This window comes from Astyanax mexicanus, chromosome 13 (genome assembly GCF_023375975.1).
Source record: "Astyanax mexicanus isolate ESR-SI-001 chromosome 13, AstMex3_surface, whole genome shotgun sequence".
NCBI lineage: Eukaryota > Metazoa > Chordata > Actinopteri > Characiformes > Acestrorhamphidae > Astyanax > Astyanax mexicanus.
The window spans coordinates 13511020-13530053 of record NC_064420.1 but is presented as its reverse complement, the minus strand read 5'-3'; the positions used below and the strand labels follow the sequence as shown (position 1 = coordinate 13530053).

Genomic DNA, 19034 nt, shown 5'->3' with positions numbered 1-19034 from the left:
TGGAACCCTTTTTTCCCCACAAAAACCAGCTCACATGTCATTCATTCATACTAGAGGCCAGAACTAGACAATTTAAAATGAATGAAAAAACGATGGAATGCCACCTTTAACATTGTAACTCAAGCAGTGTCTGTGCTTGAGGTAGTTCATAAACCATTTCTCCGTTTTTACTCTGAAAAAAAATGGTGTGCTTCACATCTGCTTAGTACAGTCACATTTCCACATTAGCTATGAGAGTCAAGGCTGAAGACTAAACTACAAACTGTGGTCTCATGATCTTCAGTACAAAAAAAAAATCATCCTTACGTCAAAACCACCAATTGAAATGTCTGTTCATTCATCCGAGAATGACTCTCGAGAGCGAGAGTGAGAACACAACCAGCTCAAGACCTTGAAAGGAATCAAATAAACGAACTGAAATAAAAAAAAAGAAAAACGAGTCTTGACGTAAATCTGAAGCAGATGAAGAGAAACCCACAAGGCCTTGATGAATGTAATCTAATAATAATAACTGGACTATGACTCATCATAAACATTTATTAACATACACTAACCAAGCATAACATTATGATCACCTCCTTTTTACACTCATGATCAGCAGAGCATTTACGAGTAAATCAGACAGCAGTGCTGCTGGAGGTTTTAAAAACTGTGCCCACTCAGTGCCCTCTCTATTAGGCACTCCTACATGCTGGAAAATTTGTGTAGGTCTTCCTCATCCTCTATTTCTTCATCGGTAGTTAAAGGATGCTGCCCAAAGAGCATGTTGGTTGTTTAGCAGTTCAACAATGCAAGCAGTGGGTGACTTTATGTGAGTTATTTTTTTTAGGATATAATAGGTTATAATATAAGGGCAGCCCAAATTTCCCTCACAAGAAAACTGAATTTCTTATGTATAGTCACCCATTACAGATGATTCTAAAACATTTTTGCAATTGCATTTTTATAATAACACTGACATGCCAAAAGTCCAGGGACAGGAACTAGTATTGTGTCCCATGACTTTTGTCATGTCCAATGGAAGCTAAAGAAAGCTACACTGACGTTCAGGGTACGCGTGTGGAGTCTGCTGCATTGAATGTGGATGTGATTCCTGGATGTGTGTCTCTTGTCTGTTCACAGACAGTTATAGGCAGGTGTCGCTGGCAATCATTACAATCTTCTGTCCTCTGTGGGTGGTAATGTCTCTTACGAATTACTCTCAGTACATGTGATACTATGGATAGAGGAATGTTAAGTTCGTGCACAACTTCAGGAAATAAAATGTTCCAGCCATTTGGCATCCACTATCAGGCCTCACTTCAACTCCTTGCCGGTGTTCCACCTTACTTACAGAATAGGGAACACCTCACAACATATACAGGTGTGGGTGTTCCCAAGCCATTCCCTAAGGTTACAATGATCAATTTATATACTGCCATCCTATGACTTGTGGCATGTCAAGCACCTGGCCATCGACAGCAAGGTTTGGTTAAGCAAAGCCCTTAACCCTCACTGCTCCTATCCCTCTGGATATACAGGGGTTGGACAATAAAACTGAAACACCTGTCATTTTAGTGTGGGAGGTTTCATGGCTAAATTGGAGCAGCCTGGTGGACAATCTTCATTAATTGCACATTGCACCAGTAAGAGCAGAGTGTGAAGGTTCAGTTAGCAGGGTAAGAGCACAGTTTTGCTCAAAATATTGCAATGCACACAACATTATGGGTGACATACCAGAGTTCAAAAGAGAACAAATTGTTGGTGCACGTCTTGCTGGAGCACCTGTGACCAAGACAGCAAGTCTTTGTGATGTATCAAGAGCCACGGTATCCAGGGTAATGTCAGCATACCACCAAGAAGGACCAACCACATCCAACAGGATTAACTGTGGACGCAAGAGGTAGCTGTCTGAAAGGGATGGTCGGGTGCTAACCCGGATTGTATCCAAAAAACATAAAACCACGTCTGCCCAAATCACGGCAGAATTCAATGTGCACCTCAACTGTCCGTCTGGACAATAAATTATTGTTGTCTAAAACCAGGTGTTTCAGTTTCATTGTCCAACCCCTGTATGTTCAGAAACACAACAGGCAAACAGAAAGATAAGTCTGTTTGTCTGTGTTAAAAAGCAGAGGCTAAATTCTATCTGTGCCCAGCACAAGCATGCTATACACCTCTGAAAAATTAAGAGACCACTTCAGTTTCTTTATCAGTTTCTTTGATTTTTCTATTTATAGGTATATGTTTGAGTAAAATGAACATTGTTGTTTTATTCTATAAACTACAGACAACATTTCTCCCAAATTCCAAATACAAATAGTGTAATTTAGAGCCTTTTTTGCAGAAAATGAGAAATGGCTGAAATAACAAAAAAGATGTAGAGCTTTCAGACCTCAAATAATGCAAAAAAAAAAACAAGTTCATATTCATACATTTTTAAGAGTACAGAAATCAATATTTGGTGGAATAACCCTGGTTTTTAATCACAGTTTTTTATGTATCTTGGAATGTTCTCCTCCACCAGTCTTACACATTGCTGTTGGATAACTTTATGCCACTCCTGGTGTTTGATGGCTTGTGATCATCCATCTTCCTCTTGATTATATTCCATGGAACTCATAATTTTTAAGCTGTCTCTTTTTTTATTGAGTTTTCATAGTATTCAACAGTTCTTCTCTACCTTACAGTTACAGATAAACACCTCTAAAACCTCATGTGGTTTAGTAGGAAGGTATCTGCCTCTCCACCAGTTCAAGTTATAGTAACCTGTGAGGGCACGAAAACATGCCAGGTCACTGAATACGACTATCTAGGTATTTGGTTAGATAGCACCTTATCCTTTGCAACTCATATCACTAAATTACAGTCTAAAATTAGATGTAAAATTGGCCTCCTTTATAAAATGGGTTCCTGTCTAACCCACTCAGCTGAAGTGACATTAGTGCAATTGACAATTATGCCCTTGTTTGATTACGGTGATGTCATATACAGGTCTGCCAGTAATAGTCTTCTTTGAAAACTTGACATTCTCTATGACTCGGCTATTCGTTTTGCCACAAACGCACCCTTTAAGACTCACCACTGTTCCCTCTATGCAGCTGTGAATTGGCCATCATTACACATCCGTCGTACCTCTCATTGTGTCCCCTCCTTACCTGTGCAACCTGCTACAGTTGTCATCCTCTGCTTATAACACCCGCAATGTCCAACTCATCACACTAAAAATCCCTAAAACAAATGTTTTAGGGTTTGGATTATCTTAGTTTCAGTCTGTGGCTGCTAGAGACTAGACTACAAAAAACATTAAAAATGACTGCTTTTATACCCAAGTCCGCTTTTAAAAATGCTATTACAGATCTTCTCACTGAATGTTGTAACTGCAGTATTTCAGACATCTTATAAATGTTTTTTTTTTCTCTCTCCTCCCCACTCTCTCTTTCTCTCTCCATGTTGTGTTGTTGTTTGTGTGCTATATGTTTTTCAAGAGGATGTGCCTCTTGCCATGCTGCCATTGTAAAGAATAAGTTGTTCTTAATGATTTGTCTGGTAAAATAAAGGTTTAAATAAAAATAAAAATGGTTGTCTTTTCTTGTTCAAATAAATATCAAATGTACAACCACACATTTTTACCTACAGTAGTGGAAAAAATTACAACCTGTAGATGTTAATTTAAATATGTTCGATGTATAGAAGATAATAATGACTTTTTCATTTTAAGCAAAAGATAGAATTTCTTGGATTTTTTTTTTAATCAGAAAACATCTCTCAAATAAAAAAAAAAACACTAAATACCAAGAAGACATATTAGGGCGGCACCTCAGTTTATGTTTTACAATATTAACAAATGTTTATACAGAGGAATGAATACAAAGAGCAGAATCTATCTTTTCAAAATAAGCTTTGAAATGGTTTAGAATGGCTCAGCAGAGTCTGAAAAATCACAGTTGTCCATGCTCTCTCCTGGGGGAGCACAAGCATCTTTTTGTATCAAAAGCTGGAGATCTGGTGCTTTCCTCTAAACACTTTCAAAAAAAGAAGCGGTGGCTGACTTCACATTTGGATCAAGGAATGTGAAATGATATCCAGAAATAGAATATCTCATTCATCTGGCAACCCTATAAGGCATCACTCCAACTCTTGATTTACATAGTCTTGCCATTAGCATGTTGGACAGTGTTTAATCTCATTCACAAGAGAACACCTCACAACTTTCCCATTTCTTTCAATACCCTGGTTTGGTTGGAATGTTTCCTCTGCTTTCTCGGTCTCTCACGGACTGTCTTTATCCTGCTCTTCCGGGCTTTCCTCCACTGTTTCTTCTATCTGAGCTCCTACAGTCTCTACAGCAGCTGTGTTCACAGGCAGTGCCACTACAGTGCTCCCTAAGGCTCCCCCTGCTGGTGCAGCCAGGTTCTGCAGTGTGGGCAGAGTCACCAGCTGAAAGGGGCTGACCACTTTAACGATCGCAGGTCCTCCTGGCCCCTCCTGGACAGCAGCTGAGCTCAGGACAGTCAGGTTGGAGTCAGGCTGCAGTTCCGCCCCACCTGAAGACGTTAATACCGTGTATCCGCCGAACATAGGCGCCTGGGCTGGGACGGGTGTCCCCATGGCCGAGAGGATTTTGTCCAAAGGGATTCCTGTGAGCTGAGTGACAGGCAGGGTGAACTGTGTGGGTGGATTCACCGTCACAGAGGCGGGGCCAGAGACGGCTCGAGTTAGGCGGGGTCGTTTGGGAGTCGGAGGTGTGGCCACAGGGGTCAGAGTCATGAGGACGTTGTTGAGATGTTGGGATTTGCTCTTCAGTTCTTTTGCACGCTTGCGGTGCTCGTCACACTGCTGTTCTAGAGCTGCAGGGACCAACAAACACACACAAAGTAGAATACCAATTTTAATGGATTATTCATCATTACACTGATTCCATTCTAATTTTGCCCTATTCCATTTCTCTATTCTCTTGTTTTCATGTTTAGAGAGTTCTAGAGTTGAACAGGGACAACCTTCAAGCACCCGAAACAAATATGGCAGTGGGACACTGAACGTCAGCAACCTAGATGCCAGTTAACTAGTTGACCTTAGGTTGTATTTCTTCAGGAAGGGGGCAGGGCATGCAGCAATTCATTATAATTTTTATTCCTTAATTCCTCTGATTCTAAATGCTGGTTTTCTTGCGTCATTTAGGGTGGAACAGGACAATAAGGTAGCTAATGAGACAAAAAACTAGCAATTTGTATGCTTGTTATGAATAAAACAGCCAGAAAACATTGAAACTACACGTTAAATTATGGTTATATAATTTTTAACAATGAAAATACTCAAATATGTGGTTTTCTTTTGTCATTAATGCCGCCATCTCATCCCTCTTTTTTGAGTGCAGACATGCATGCACAAAAAAAAGGGTGTAGGGCTATGCAGTTGGGCCAAGAGATAAAATGGGATTGGGCTGTAGCACTAGCATTAGATTGATTACACGTTGCACATGTCACTTTGAGTAGCACTGCTGAGGTACATTTATAATTAGAATAGCAGTACTGAGATACCTTTATGACTAAAGGCTATTTGTGGTGATAAAAATAACAAAATGAATGAAAAAACAATCTCCTCCAGAGAATTTCATTGCATCCCAGTTTTTAAACAGTGGTTTCAAATTTAATCCTGACACTGAATAACAATACTGTAATAGTCATCAATTAATCATATAACACTTGCCCACTAAGCTTCGAGTGTACTGTTCTCTGCAGCGGTCCATTTCACTCTTATGGCTGGCCAACACCTTCTTCACCAGGTCCAACATACCAAAGTTCTGTACAATGTTGTTAAGCAGAGCTGCATCTGTGAAGGACAGAAAACACTCTTAATAAACAAAGCTAAGCATTTGCAGATTGATGTCGGCTACACTGATGAACCAAAACTTCTCACCCTTCAAGACCTCTAAAAGTATTCTGTGGAATCTTTAACAGTGGGCATTCCAAAGCCGTCCCCCGAGTTTACACGTCATCATTTATTTACATACTGCTATTTCTTCACTTCTGGCCCTTCTCTGAGTGTATTTATCTAGCATTAACCCTGTCCTTTAAGCACTGACCTTTCATCTGGAGGGGCAACTCCTGGATACGCTCCTGCATGCCTTGGAGGATTTCCTCAATCTCTTTCTGCAGATCTTCCATGATGTCATCCAGCAGCCCCATGTCCTTCAGACCTCTCCAGAACATCATGGTGTCCTCTGAGAATCAAGAGAGGACAAGCATCTTTTAACTGTTATAAATTTGTGATTCCAATAATGTAAAGACTAAACAATTAATCTGACAGTTTATAAAGTGTATTATTTAACAACATGCATAACAATTTACTTTCAAGTTCCTCTTAGCTAGTTTAGGGGAGTATAATTCATTTTAGAAGTTTAATGACAGTTGTGTGGTCATACACTAAACGCTGTATTTAAAATGGTTTCCTTATGTTATTGAGGATATACAAGATTTAAGTATTGTGATAATTAACACTAACACTATCTGTACTAACATATATACAGATACACACTGGCACAGTTGCTTAGCAACAGATACAATAAAAGAGAAAAAAAATCATATCTAACACAAACAGTTGCCTCTCAAAAATTGCAGGCCTGCACACTTGATTTGAAACAAACATGGTAAAAGTAATGATCGTATTTAAACTGTGGCATAATACTGATGTATTCACTTATTTTTTTTATGTAAATATAATTTGATAACAGACTATTCATTGTTTTTACTACTTTAAATCAGTAATATAAACATAATTAATAAAAACAACATAAAATAACAATAAGAAAGTCACAATTAAAGTCATAATCACCTCCTATAGCTGTGACCCATTCTGTACTGTCGTCAGATGTTTCTGTGGGGAATGTGGCTGGAGATCCATTAACTGTAATAATAAACAAATCATCAGTATTTGTAATAATGCTGATAATATCTTCAGAGCAGGGGAAAAAACGGCCAATAACCATTAATGCAGCTAGATAAATAGTATCATACATGCTTTATTACCATCAGCAGAAACTGGCGTGGCAGGCACAGTCTCGGTGGACTGCTGGCTGCTGAGTGAGGCTCGGGTCCCCACAAGATCGATCTTTGTGCTGCGGCACGTGTTGGAGCAGAGCTTGGAGTGCTGGTAGAAGTCTAGCTCTCCAGAGTCCATGATCTTCCTGCAAATTAATCAAAAGGCAGAGGTAACAGAGATTCTAGTAAAGCAAAATGTCCACTTTTCTTGTTTTTCTAAACATTAAGAGAGTGAATATAAAGTAGGCACGCCTGGGAATCTGGTTGATTATCTTGATTCTAAGATCAAAGAACTTGTAACGTCTAGTGGCCACAGGCCACAAGAGGGCATAAAACTGTTTCCCCTGCTGCCCTATAAAAAGTCTCTTAGCGGCTACTTTTAGGCAGTATAGCTCTTGATGAGAAATCACTGACTGCTAGACATGTCCTAAAACTCATTTAAAGACATTTCGGCAAGCTGACAGACTGAGAGAAGCAGGATGGTCTTTCTACGAGTTGCCCCCCTAATCAAGGCCTTCCACCAGCTAGCTATGGTCACATTTGTTTGCAATGGTGTGTTAAAAGACCTGGGGCCTCATTTATAAAGAGTGTGTACACATAAAAACAGGCCTAAAATGTCTATAATATATATTTAAAAGCAGACTGTGACTTATAAAAAGGAAACAGCGTTCAGGTGTGCGCACACCCGCTTTTTTAAATTGCGTAAGCACACTTTTACTCCAGAGTTTTATAAATGAGGCCCCTGGACTGCTATGAACTGGTTCTGTATAGTGTTTAGTCACACATAGGTTCCGTTTGGGATCCAACTGGCGGTCACCCCTAGCTGTGAAATGAGGGACACAAACCCACAGCATGCCCACACATAGCATGGGTTTTCCAGAAATGTTTCTGTTAGAACTCAACATGTCAGTGAGTGTATTTGTTTCATTTGTGTAAATATTTAACACTTAAAAGTCACAATCATGTACTATTTGATCAAAATGTCTGTGGACGTATTCAGCTACATTAAGTTGAAATACAATCACAGCATTGCAAATATAAACTATATACTAGCCATTACCTGTTGGAAGTATGCTTTTCTGGGGCACACTACTGAATACATACGTCATACATCCCACAGAGACAAATTAAATCAATCTTCTGAAACCTACAGTCTATCATGAGAGTCACATACCTTAACATTGTCCCATTGAGGCGAATCGCTCTCTTCCAGTCTTTCAGAGTGGATTTTCCAGCCAGGTACACAAACTCTTTTGGACTGATCAGGTGATTGTTGAACTGTAACACAAAGCATGATAGCCATTCAGCCTGTAGCACTCAGCTCAGACAGCCTAATACAAACAGCAATTCCAGGGGTCATTCTCAATGTCCAACAGCAGTCCTCTTCATGTAAGAAGACAAACTGTCTTATATATCCTGAGCAATTGCTCTTCACAGCACTTTTTATCTAATATTACACTTTAGATTTGTTTCTTGCAAGGCTTTTCTTGTGTAGTTTACATTTTTTCTGACAACAGAAGAACACGAGTTTTACCTGATCAGGACCATAAATAAGATCATAAAACGAATCAGTCTTCCTCTCAGAATGAGTCAAGATTCACTCATGAGTGAGGGAGGGGATGTTATTTTAATTTAAGCTTTACAGATGGTGTCCAGTAAAAAAAAACTTTAAAACTCCTCTTCACTTAGGCTGTGACAGAAATGTATCCCTTTCTATGTTGTAGGACACTATTAAGTAGGGGGTTACGATATTGGGGATTCATTTTTCCCCATGTGGTTTATTAAAGTGAGACTTTTAAATGTTTCTAAATGATGTAACAGTCAAAGTTTATTACATAAACAACTTACTGCTTCAATTTTGAATTCATCATTAGTGTTTACAGAGCTTTAAACATGCCTCAGACAATCGCGTGTATGTATATAACTAATCTGAGCATTCACTTACCTGTACACATTTGACGTTGATGCCAGGGCAGACAAATTTCTTCCACACTAGGTCAGCCTTGCTGTCTCCACACGTTATTTGATAAAGGATGTCTGCCTCCATGTCCACATCTTCTGAAATCTTTACTGTGTGGTGAATTATCCAAGATATTATAAGATAACCTCAATATTGGGGGCTTCTGTATTGTTTTAGATGATGTAAGTTTCAGTTCTGCATTTGTCAAGGTGGTGTAATGAATAAAAGTAAGATAAATGAAGAGACAAATATCAGTAAATCAATAAGTAACAGTAAGTGTCATTAAAGCTTTAAAAAAATGTCCTACCAAGAACTGCTTCCTTTGGCAGGGAGATGGTGGTTGGACTGGATTCTGACTCCAAACTCTGCTCCATAATGTCCGCCCTGTAGGAGTGCAGCCATGAATCACTTAGGACTTGGCCAGTGTTACTCATCGATCTTAGTAGTTCCAGAGCAATGATTTAAACCGGCTTCAAACAGAGACAAATCTAAAGGAAACCAGTTCTGAGCATGTTTAAAAAGATAGTAGCATCCAATAATGGGGAGGGTAGCCTACGGATAACCTAACAAATATATGGTGGTTTCACAATACGAATGGAACGGCTGATACTAAGCTCTGCATATTTTGGCTGCATCCCAATTGCATAATATATACTAATACTAAAATTCATATGCTATATACTAAGCTTATAGTGTGGGTTTGTCAGATAGGATACAAAAATATGAATGTACTAAACCTGTTTTCTGGTAACAGAAAGTGGTAAAGAATTGCTATACCAACAGACATCACTGCAAGATCTCCTGCTGCCTTCACTGCTGCATAATTGTCCATTATTGTGCCTTAAATAATAATAATAATAATAATAATAATAATCATAATAATAATAATATTGTTATCCATTTGTCTCCCAATATTTTTCCAGTTGTAAGTAGCTCCACCCTTTCCATTTAGCATTACATTAGTGTTATTTGAAATCACTATTAAAAATAGACTTATTTATGAAAGTGTGTGCCAATCTGATATTTATTATCAGTTCTGGTCCAATACTGGCCAAAATTATTGAAGCGAATACTGGAAGGGAAAAAAAACATAACCCGATATGACCCTACACTATCCTGCTTAAACCTAGAATACAAGGCTATATGTGTTTCAAGCCTATGTTCAAGTATTCTAGGCTTTACAGGGAAGTATATGTTTCACAGTTTGAGCATGATATTATTTAGATTGATATGTTAAGATGCTAAAAGTGCATTAAGACAATATATTATTAACAGCTTAATAAAGGAAAAAGATATGGTATCCAATTGAGTATTTTCAGATACTTAAGGTTGCAATATTAGCATCAGCCACCCCTGATTCTAAGTATGTATCGTGTTTATCTGAGTCAAAACTTGTACCTATATTAAATACTACATACACAAAACTACTTAGTTGTTAATACGGTAATTAACTACAAAATTTTCCTTACTCTACCCCACCCGAACATCACATGAAAAACTCCTTAATTACTGCTAAATCAATTGAATCAGGTGGGCTATAACAGAGAACACAAAACTCTGCATAACATAGGGTCTTGGACTGGACATCCCTGTGTATATGTATGGTTCTCACCCAGGTTGTTCCAGGGCTGCAGTTTCTAGCATGTTCTTCACCTCCTCCCCCGAGGGGCTCGCGTCTGAGCCGTCGGGAGTGGTCACCACCACCACCTCCTCCACATGGACGTTAACCTCGGAGGATGAGGCCATGGGGTCGGTCACATGTACACCAGCCCCTCACTTCTTTCTCACTGTCAGATATCAGCTAAATGGAAGAGCAGGAAAAAAGAGAAAAAAATTACTTGTAATTTTACAGTTTGTTCTAAAATTGTATCAGAACTAGTTTTATGGAATGTAAAACATTTAATTAAAGTGTTTAAATCACTAAACTGGTTGAAACAGATCAGTAAATGCAAAAACATTTTTAAAACTAGCTATTTTATCTCAAGCATTAACTCACATATAAATTTGGTAAATTAGGTCAGATGAATGAACACAGATTCACACACTGTCCTGCAATGCTCTCAGGATGTTTAGTATGTGTACTTAGGTGCTTCATGAGATAACGTGAACTTTTAAAGGATCATCACCATGGACTCTTTTTGGGTTAACAAGTCATTTTAGAGTTACAGGAGTGGGTTAAATCAAGAAAACTAGTAAAATGTCCAAAAACTATGGTTGAAAAACACCATGTTTTTAATAAAATAACAAAAATCAAAATAAGGAGGTCCTGGTTCTGTTCATAAAAGCAGGCACCTTTGCTAAGATTTAGTAATATTATATAACGCTTTACTAATCTGGGTTAGTGTCAGTTTGACATCTGTACCTTTAAGCAAATCATAAATACAGTTTTAACTGTGAGGAGAAGAAGGTCCTGGTTTTGTTCATAAAAGCAGGAGACTTTAGACTGAATAATATGATAAAACCTAGGTTAGTGTCTTCAGGAATATGAAATCTTTATAGGTTACCATCTGTACCTTTGAGCAAATCATAAATACAGTGTTTACATAACAAATTTACAATATAGTTTATATGAGAAGACTAAAGACGAAGATTTAACTTATACTGGATATTCTGTGAGTGTTATGGACATATTTAATATCATTATCCCGTCAGACATTTGCTAGATTCATACATTAGCTAGCAAATTAGCTAAAGATTCAGCTACCAGACCAAACGACTAGATATATAGTTTTTTTTAGGTTAGGTTAACTAATTCTAACATTACTGCATTATTGACCAACATCACTGATACTACTGTCGGGTTTAACACATAAAACTATGTATTTATTACTCTGCTGAATTACAGAGTTGTGTGTGATTATCTGAAGAGCTGCTCAGTCAGTCAGTAACGGACTGTTTCCACTGAAGCTTCAGAATTCAGCAACCAGCTAACCAAGCTTAGCTTAGCTTAGCTTAGCTAACATAACACTAGTTATCTAAATAAACTGTAAAACCTACAAAACCCACGGGTTTAACTAACAGCACACCGCACCTGTACAGACCCCGCTATAACTAGACTACAGTAAATAACACTGCTGAGCTGTGAACGCTCTGAATTTAATACAAATGCATTTATTTACCTGCTGTATCTCAGTTTGTTTAAGAAGCGCCTAGCCGGTTTGACAGCAGTACGCATGCGCAGACACCCACCGAGTGTGACGTATGTGTTGTGGTGGTCGTCGCTGCAGAACCAGAAGTACAGGGGGTGGGTTTCTTACCTGTCAAAAAGTCTCCCGTTTTGATCGGGAAACTACCGTATTTACTCCTCTTTCCCGCCGTCCTCCCGTATTAGTATTTTCCCGTATAATATTACTAAAGCAAATCGAACCGTAATCCAAACCCCTAATGCTGTCCATACACTACACGACTTTGAAAAGACGTTTGACTGAAGTCTGACAACCTCCCACATTAAAAAAAACAAATCACAGACTTTTAGTCACAGGCTAAGATTTTACAAAGCCTGGGGATCACTATTTTGCAAAACTGCAACTAGATTGTTCCTGAGATTATTTCCCATCATGCTCCTGGTGGAGTTTAGATACAATACATATTACATATTAAGTTACAAATATTGTAACAAGTATTGTGTATCAATACTGTGATTTATTTGTTAGATATTTTTAATAGAATACATTTAGTTCTATTTCATGCCTCCTGACCGCCAGAGGGCAGTTAATTGCAGTTAATTTGCCTTATTTGGTTCTTATTTTAATATATATAGTATTTTAAACACAGATTATAGTCATTATATTTAAATATATTTTATTTTGCACTACTTTGTCTTCTTGTGCAGTGTTATTTTTGATACAAATTTAAAGTTTAATAAATAAACATTTTGCAAAAGTGATTTTTTTATGGCATTAATTCTGTCTAAAACAAAGGCAAATGTATAGCAGTGATTCTTTGCTATACAAGGTTGTAGCAAAATAGTGAGGGGAAAGACGGTTTATAGGCAGAGTTGAAAACACTAGTTACGAATGTAACTGTGGTTCTATGAATGCCGGATGACCGCCAGAGGGCGGCTTAGCCTAGTGGATATTCCCTTGGGCACAGCAATGGACCGAGCAATTATACCAAAAAAACGCATGTGACCCACCCTTACAAGGGGCCGTCACACCCACCTATCTTCCCCTTTTCCTCTCGCGCTTGGACCGTTCACAGCTCACGGAGCTGCAGAATTTCTCCCCTCACGAGCTGTTTCGTTATTGGATTTACTGGATTCTACTGGATTTCGGATTACTCGTTTTCACTCCTGAGAACTAGCGTGGCCCGGGCGGTGAGTATTGCGGTGACCCCGCTTGCCCGGGTTCGCTGAGTGTTGGTGCACCTTACCTGCACTCGCTCGCCACGGCCTACTGCATCGCTGGTCCAATAACCGTGTGCGTATTACTCCCGTCCGCCGTGGATCCTCTGTGTGCACCGCCTGCTATGGGGCCTATTGCCTGTCGAGCGTGCTTCGCGCCGCTGCAGCCAGACGACCCGCACACCCTGTGCCCCTCCTGCCTCGGGGTCTCTCACTTCCGTGAAGCTCTGTCTGACCCTTGCGTGCATTGTGCGACAATTCCCTTCGCCTCACGCCAACACCGGCTTGCGTCCGTCCTTATTAACGACGACGCCATGCTCTCCTCCTCGGGTTCCTCGATGGTGAAAACAGAAACTAAGCGCTCTTCTTCGCGACCTGCGAACGAGCCAGCAACGAAAAGGAAGGCAGGTGCTCTACGTTCACGCCTGGAACGCTTGGAAGCTCTTGTTACTCAGCTTCAGAGTCACCAGCTGCCCGCTGCCCTCCAGCTCGGCGCTGAGACCGCCGACTCCGAGCCCGTGGAGGATAATGATGATTTACTCTCCACTGCAGCCACGGATAGCCTCTTTACTTCAGGCAATGCTGCTGACTACACTGGACGGGCTGTTTCCCTCCCACGATCGCCCCTCTCTGCAGCGGGCTCTCCTCTCGGCTCCGGCTCGGTTGTGGATGATGGAAGTGCGTTGGAGGACATTTCTCCCCTCCCAACTATGGTTCGCGTTACTCTGGCTCGGCTTGGCTCCGCTCCAGCACAGCCTAATCCCAGCTCCAGTGCTTACTTTAAGCTAACCGCGGCGCTCTCATTCCTCCTTGCAGCGCATTTGTGGGAGAGCTCAAGCCTTTTTGGCTGCAGCTTCGCGATCTCGACCTTCTTCCCTGGCTCGGTCGTTTTGGAACATGTCCGACGCGGCTCAGTACGGACTGGATCGTATCCCTCCAGTGGAGCCTTCGGTCGCCTCCCTGGTTGTTTCTCCTGACGAAGCGCTGCGTTCTGATGTCCGATGCCCGAGCAAGGCATGCAGACGCACTGATGAAGGTATCGCTAAAGCATACAATCACGCAGCGCGCATTGGCCGGCTGGATAATACTATTTCTCATCTCCTTTTGGAAATGGAGTCTTCACCTCAGCTGGTAGATATGCCTTCTGCCTTTAGAGGTGCTCTGCAGACTGTTCTACGTGGAATGGGATTCCTGACACAGGAGTTAGGCAGTCTTATGGCTAGCCTTGTGAGATTACGCCGTCATTTGTGGCTTTTTCAAGCGCTGTTGTCTGATGCGTGCAGAACCGCGCTCCGGGATCTCCCGTTAATGCCCGGCCAGTTATTCGGAGTCGCACGTTTGATTCAGACACGTGTAAAAAGTTCAGTTCATGTAAACACTCTTCAGGAGGAAATATGTGCTCTTATTGCAAAACGTGCCATAGAGGAGGTGAAATGTCCCGTGTTTTTTCAGGGACACTGCTCCAAATATTTTCTAGTGCCGAAAAACGACGGCGGCTTCCGCCCGATTCTGGATTTGAGGGGGCTGAACCGACACCTCAAACGATTCACTTTCAAAATGATTCGTCCCGTGGATGTGCAGCAAAACGAGTGGTTCACCACTCTGGATTTAAAGGACGCATATTTCCACATTCCCATAGCATACACAGGCGTTTTCTCCGCTTTGCCTTTCTGAACCGAACTTATCAGTACCGGGTTCTTCCGTTCGGGCTTTCGCTAGCTCCGAGGGTCTTTACCAGATGCATGGCGGCGGCGTTATCTCCGCTGCCTCGCGCTGGAATGAAGATCTTGCCGTACCTGGACGACTGGCTGATCTGTTCACTCTCGTGGGAGCGAGCGATGGCAGATCTCAAAGTGTTGCGATCTCACGTAGCATGGCTGGGGCTTTCCATCAACCTGGAGAAAGCTCCCTCTGTCCGAGTCAGTCTGTTCAGTTCATAGGCATGAACTTAGACTCGCGAGCCATGAAAGCATCTCTGATGACACAGCGTGTGCTGAGTATTCTGGGATTACTCTCCAGAGTTCACGTGGGCCGCTGCTATGGCAAGCCAACTAAGCCAAAACGTGTGGGAAAGAAACGCCTCCACGCGTAAAAATATGACGTGTCCACACGTAAAAAAATCACGTGTTGACAGATAAAGACGTTATCTTTTTACGTGTACAGACGTAATCTTTTTACGTGTGGAGGCGTAAATTTATGCCGTCTGTACATCACGTGCTTTTTTCACCTGTACAGACGTGGATATATTACGTGTACAGACGTAAAAAATTAACGTCTTGGGATTTACTGTCCATCTCAAAAAGCCGCAGTTGCAATATGCAGCCTGTAGATGGCAACATTTACTGAGCTGTAGAAGCAGTCTTAATATGCCTGTACAACACCTCATATCTGCTAGGACAGATTAAAATGTGGATAAACAAGTATTTTTAATGCCACAGTGCCCTACTCAGGGAACATAACATTCCCTACATTAACACACAAGAAATATAACTATTATTGCTAGGTGTAAGACAGATCCCACAGGGAAAGTCATATTAAGTCAAGTCGTATTATAGCGGCACAATTAACACTAAAGCAAGGCTGTTATTAAAAATGTTAGGTCTAAAAAAAAAATAAAAAAAAAATGAACTACAATCAATATAAACACAATATTTCAGTCCTAACTGTCCACACTTAAAGTCTTAACTTTTAAAATGTTATACTTTTAAATTGTAATTTTGCTTTTTTAAGCCCTAGTAAACAACATTCGGTGTTCAGCCACTGAATTTAGTAAATTTAGAGTCACAATTTCTCTGTATCTTTTATTAGTTTCTTTTACATTTTTATTGTCCTAAAGCAAATCAAAATGACAAAATAACCATAGATTATTGTGCAGATGACTAGTACTACAAAAACTAATAATAATAATAATAATAATAATAATAATAATAATAATAATAATAATAACAATAATATGACTAATATATATACTATGAATTGCATTTTAATAAAATAGACATCCAAAGTATACAATACAAATAATGCTATATTAAAATATAGCTTTTTTAAACTGTTTTAGCATTCTCTGTTTTATAGATGTGAAGTGTTTTTATTGTCTTTTTTTCGTTTCGTTTGCGTGCAGAGTGTGTATGAGTATGTATGGGGCTATGTCACGGTACGTAGACACTGCGTTGTAACCCACGTAAGCGTCTTATGAATATGAATACAATACGTTGCATGACATCATGTGTTGTCAGGCTGCCTTATTACAATGCAAATGTATGCATAGGCGCGTTTACCGATTGGATGTTAGATGCCAAAACGTGTATACACGAACAGTTTTACCGCCTGTACACGTGATTTTTTTTACGTGTGGACACGTCATATTTTTACTCGTGGAGGCGTTTCTTTCCCACACGTTTTGGCTTAGTTGGCTTGCCATACGCTGCGTCTGCTACAGTCACCTGTTACGTCTGCTGGGAATGTTCACAGCGGCTGTGTGCATTTTGCGCTGCCCTCAGTGGGATTTACTTTGTGTTTTAAGCCTCTTAAAGTGTGCTCCCTTTGAACCTCTATCACAAGCGGGTGTTAAATGAGTTTCACTCAAAACTGCCTTTCTCTTACCCTGCGTTCACACTGGAACGCGACGAGTCGCTTGTGTCGCCCAGCGTTTGTCGCTTGTGGGCGTGTCAAGCTCAACGCCCGCGTTTATCATGGTCCAGCCTCCGACAAGAAAAAAGGCACAAAAAAGGAATCACTTGGCCACTTTATTCTCCAGCTATAACTCCCAAACTTGCTGGACTCTTGTGCGTTTCTGTGATTTAACTGCGCTGGAAACGCAGCCGTTCCCACAGACTGATGTGGGTCCACCCCGTTCAACAGAAAGAACCGGGAAAGAAACTAGAAATTCAGAGAGCAGGAGCTTGAGGACGTCGAACCGCCTTGTTTGTGATTGGTCCAAAGAAAAGCTAGGAGCCAATCGGGTTAGAATGTCGCTTCACCGCGTCATAACTCATTTGCATAAAGTTGAGAAAAATTCATCTCCGTGTCGCTTGTCGCTCTGTCGCTTTGTCGCTTGTCGCCTCTCGCGTGTCGCGGCGACAAATCGCGCCCTGCCATAGGAAATGAATGGTCGCCTGTCGCTTTGTCGCTTTCCAGTGTGAACGCAGGGTTAGCTGTTGCCTCAGCAAGACGTGTCAGTGAGCTGCATGCACTTTCAGTTAGTGCTGCTTGTTTACGTTGGTGGCCTGATTGTTCCGGTGTCACATTGTGGCCTAATCCTGTGTTTCTGCCAAAGGTTCTGGAATCATCTTTTGTTAACCAGTCTATTGCTCTGTCTGCGTTTCAGGACGAGCTTGTGGATCAGCCTTCAGTTCTGTGCCCTGTTCGTGCACTCAGGCAATATGTTTCAGCTACAGAACCTCTTCGTTCCACTGATCAACTTTTTGTGTGTTTTGGTGGCCGCACAGTGGGTGGGCCGCTCTCTAAACAGGGTCTCTCACACTGGGTGGTAAGAGTCATCAGGATGGCGTATGATGCAGCTGGTATCACATTACCTGCATCTGTGACATGCCACCACTCGTGCAGTTTCCACATCCTGGGCGGTACTTCGGGGTGTTCCCCTGTCAGAGGTGTGCTCAGCCGCGACCTGGTCGTCTCCTTGCACTTTTTCGAGGTTCTACCGGCTGAATGTGGCTGCGCAAATGGATCTGGCCTCATCCGTGCTCTCAGCCAAGAATCTGCCATTGGATGTGCTGCCCTAATGACAAAGTTGGTATGCGTCATCCACTAGGCTAAGCCGCCCTCTGGCGGTCAGGAGGCATGAAATAGAACGCTAGTTACGAATGTAACTGTGGTTCTATGAATGCTGGATGACCGCCAGAGTCTGTCGTCACTCGGTCAGTCCGCGGGTTGCGCGAGAAGTTGTTCCGAGGAAGATAGGTGGGTGTGACGGCCCCTTGTAAGGGTGGGTCACATGCTTTTTTTGGTATAATTGCTCGGTCCATTGCTGTGCCCAAGGGAATATCCACTAGGCTAAGCCGCCCTCTGGCGGTCATCCAGCATTCATAGAACCACAGTTACATTTGTAACTAGTGTTTTCAAGTCTGCCTATAAACGTCTTTCCCCTCACTATTTTGCTACAACCTTGTATAGCAAAGAATCACTGCTATACATTTGCCTTTGTTTTAGACAGAATTAATGCCATAAAAAACATCACTTTTGCAAAATGTTTATTTATTAAACTTTAAATTTGTATCAAAAATAACACTGCACAAGAAGACAAAGTAGTGCAAAATAAAATATATTTAAATATAATGACTATAATCTGTGTTTAAAATACTGTATATATTAAAATAAGAACCAAATAAGGCATATTAACTGCAAAATGTGTTCTTTTTCTAATCGTTTGTGAAGAGTTATGTAAAATATTCTTGCCCTGCAGCTTCCCGTAGCTCTCCTATTGGCTGTTGACATTGTTCAAGTCACTATTTGCGTGAGCCAAGTCTCAAGAGCTACGATATTATTAAACACCGTTGATTTTATCTGAACACCAGGATGAAAAAAAAGACTGATTAAAACCTTCAATCCTAACCACCTTACACTGAACGACTGAGGTGACGCGACTGCAACTCAACTGCATCTCAACCAAAATTTGTGTGCGACAGTAAAATTGCTTGAAAATTGTTAGGTCTAAGGTCGGCATAACCCTAAGTCCTGGATTTGTGGGAGGAGT

The 19034-nt window shown here is 40.9% G+C and overlaps 1 protein-coding gene across 2 annotated transcripts; it reads right to left on the bottom strand.

The window, feature by feature from the left end:
- Window positions 1–3786: 3786 nt before the first annotated feature.
- On the bottom strand, window positions 3787–13673 carry gmeb2 (glucocorticoid modulatory element binding protein 2). Of its 2 annotated transcripts, none has more exons than XM_022677566.2 (10): window positions 13351–13673; window positions 10592–10780; window positions 9287–9363; window positions 8965–9089; window positions 8194–8297; window positions 7008–7165; window positions 6814–6885; window positions 6065–6202; window positions 5689–5811; window positions 3787–4829 (listed from the first exon to the last, which is right to left on the bottom strand). In XM_022677566.2, exons 2-10 carry the CDS (start codon window positions 10723–10725, stop codon window positions 4252–4254), a joined length of 1509 nt encoding a protein of 502 aa, XP_022533287.1. In that variant the 5' UTR covers window positions 10726–10780; window positions 13351–13673; the 3' UTR covers window positions 3787–4251. The 2 variants fall into 2 exon arrangements, with proteins under 2 accessions (XP_022533287.1, XP_007233487.2); XM_007233425.4 differs by lacking the exon at window positions 13351–13673 and adding an exon at window positions 12099–12279.
- Window positions 13674–19034: the final 5361 nt, after the last annotated feature.

What these genes read in the sequence shown, in the direction of transcription:
- gmeb2 (XM_022677566.2), bottom strand. Translation starts at nt 10,725, where the DNA reads ATGGCCTCATCCTCCGAGGTTAACGTCCATGTGGAGGAGGTGGTGGTG. An exon ending in GCCAAAGGAAGCAGTTCTTG is followed by an intron (nt 9,090 to 9,286) that starts GTAGGACATTTT and finishes TTCACCACACAG; the next exon opens with TAAAGATTTCAGAAGATGTG. An exon ending in CTCAATGGGACAATGTTAAG is followed by an intron (nt 7,166 to 8,193) that starts GTATGTGACTCT and finishes ATTAATTTGCAG; the next exon opens with GAAGATCATGGACTCTGGAG.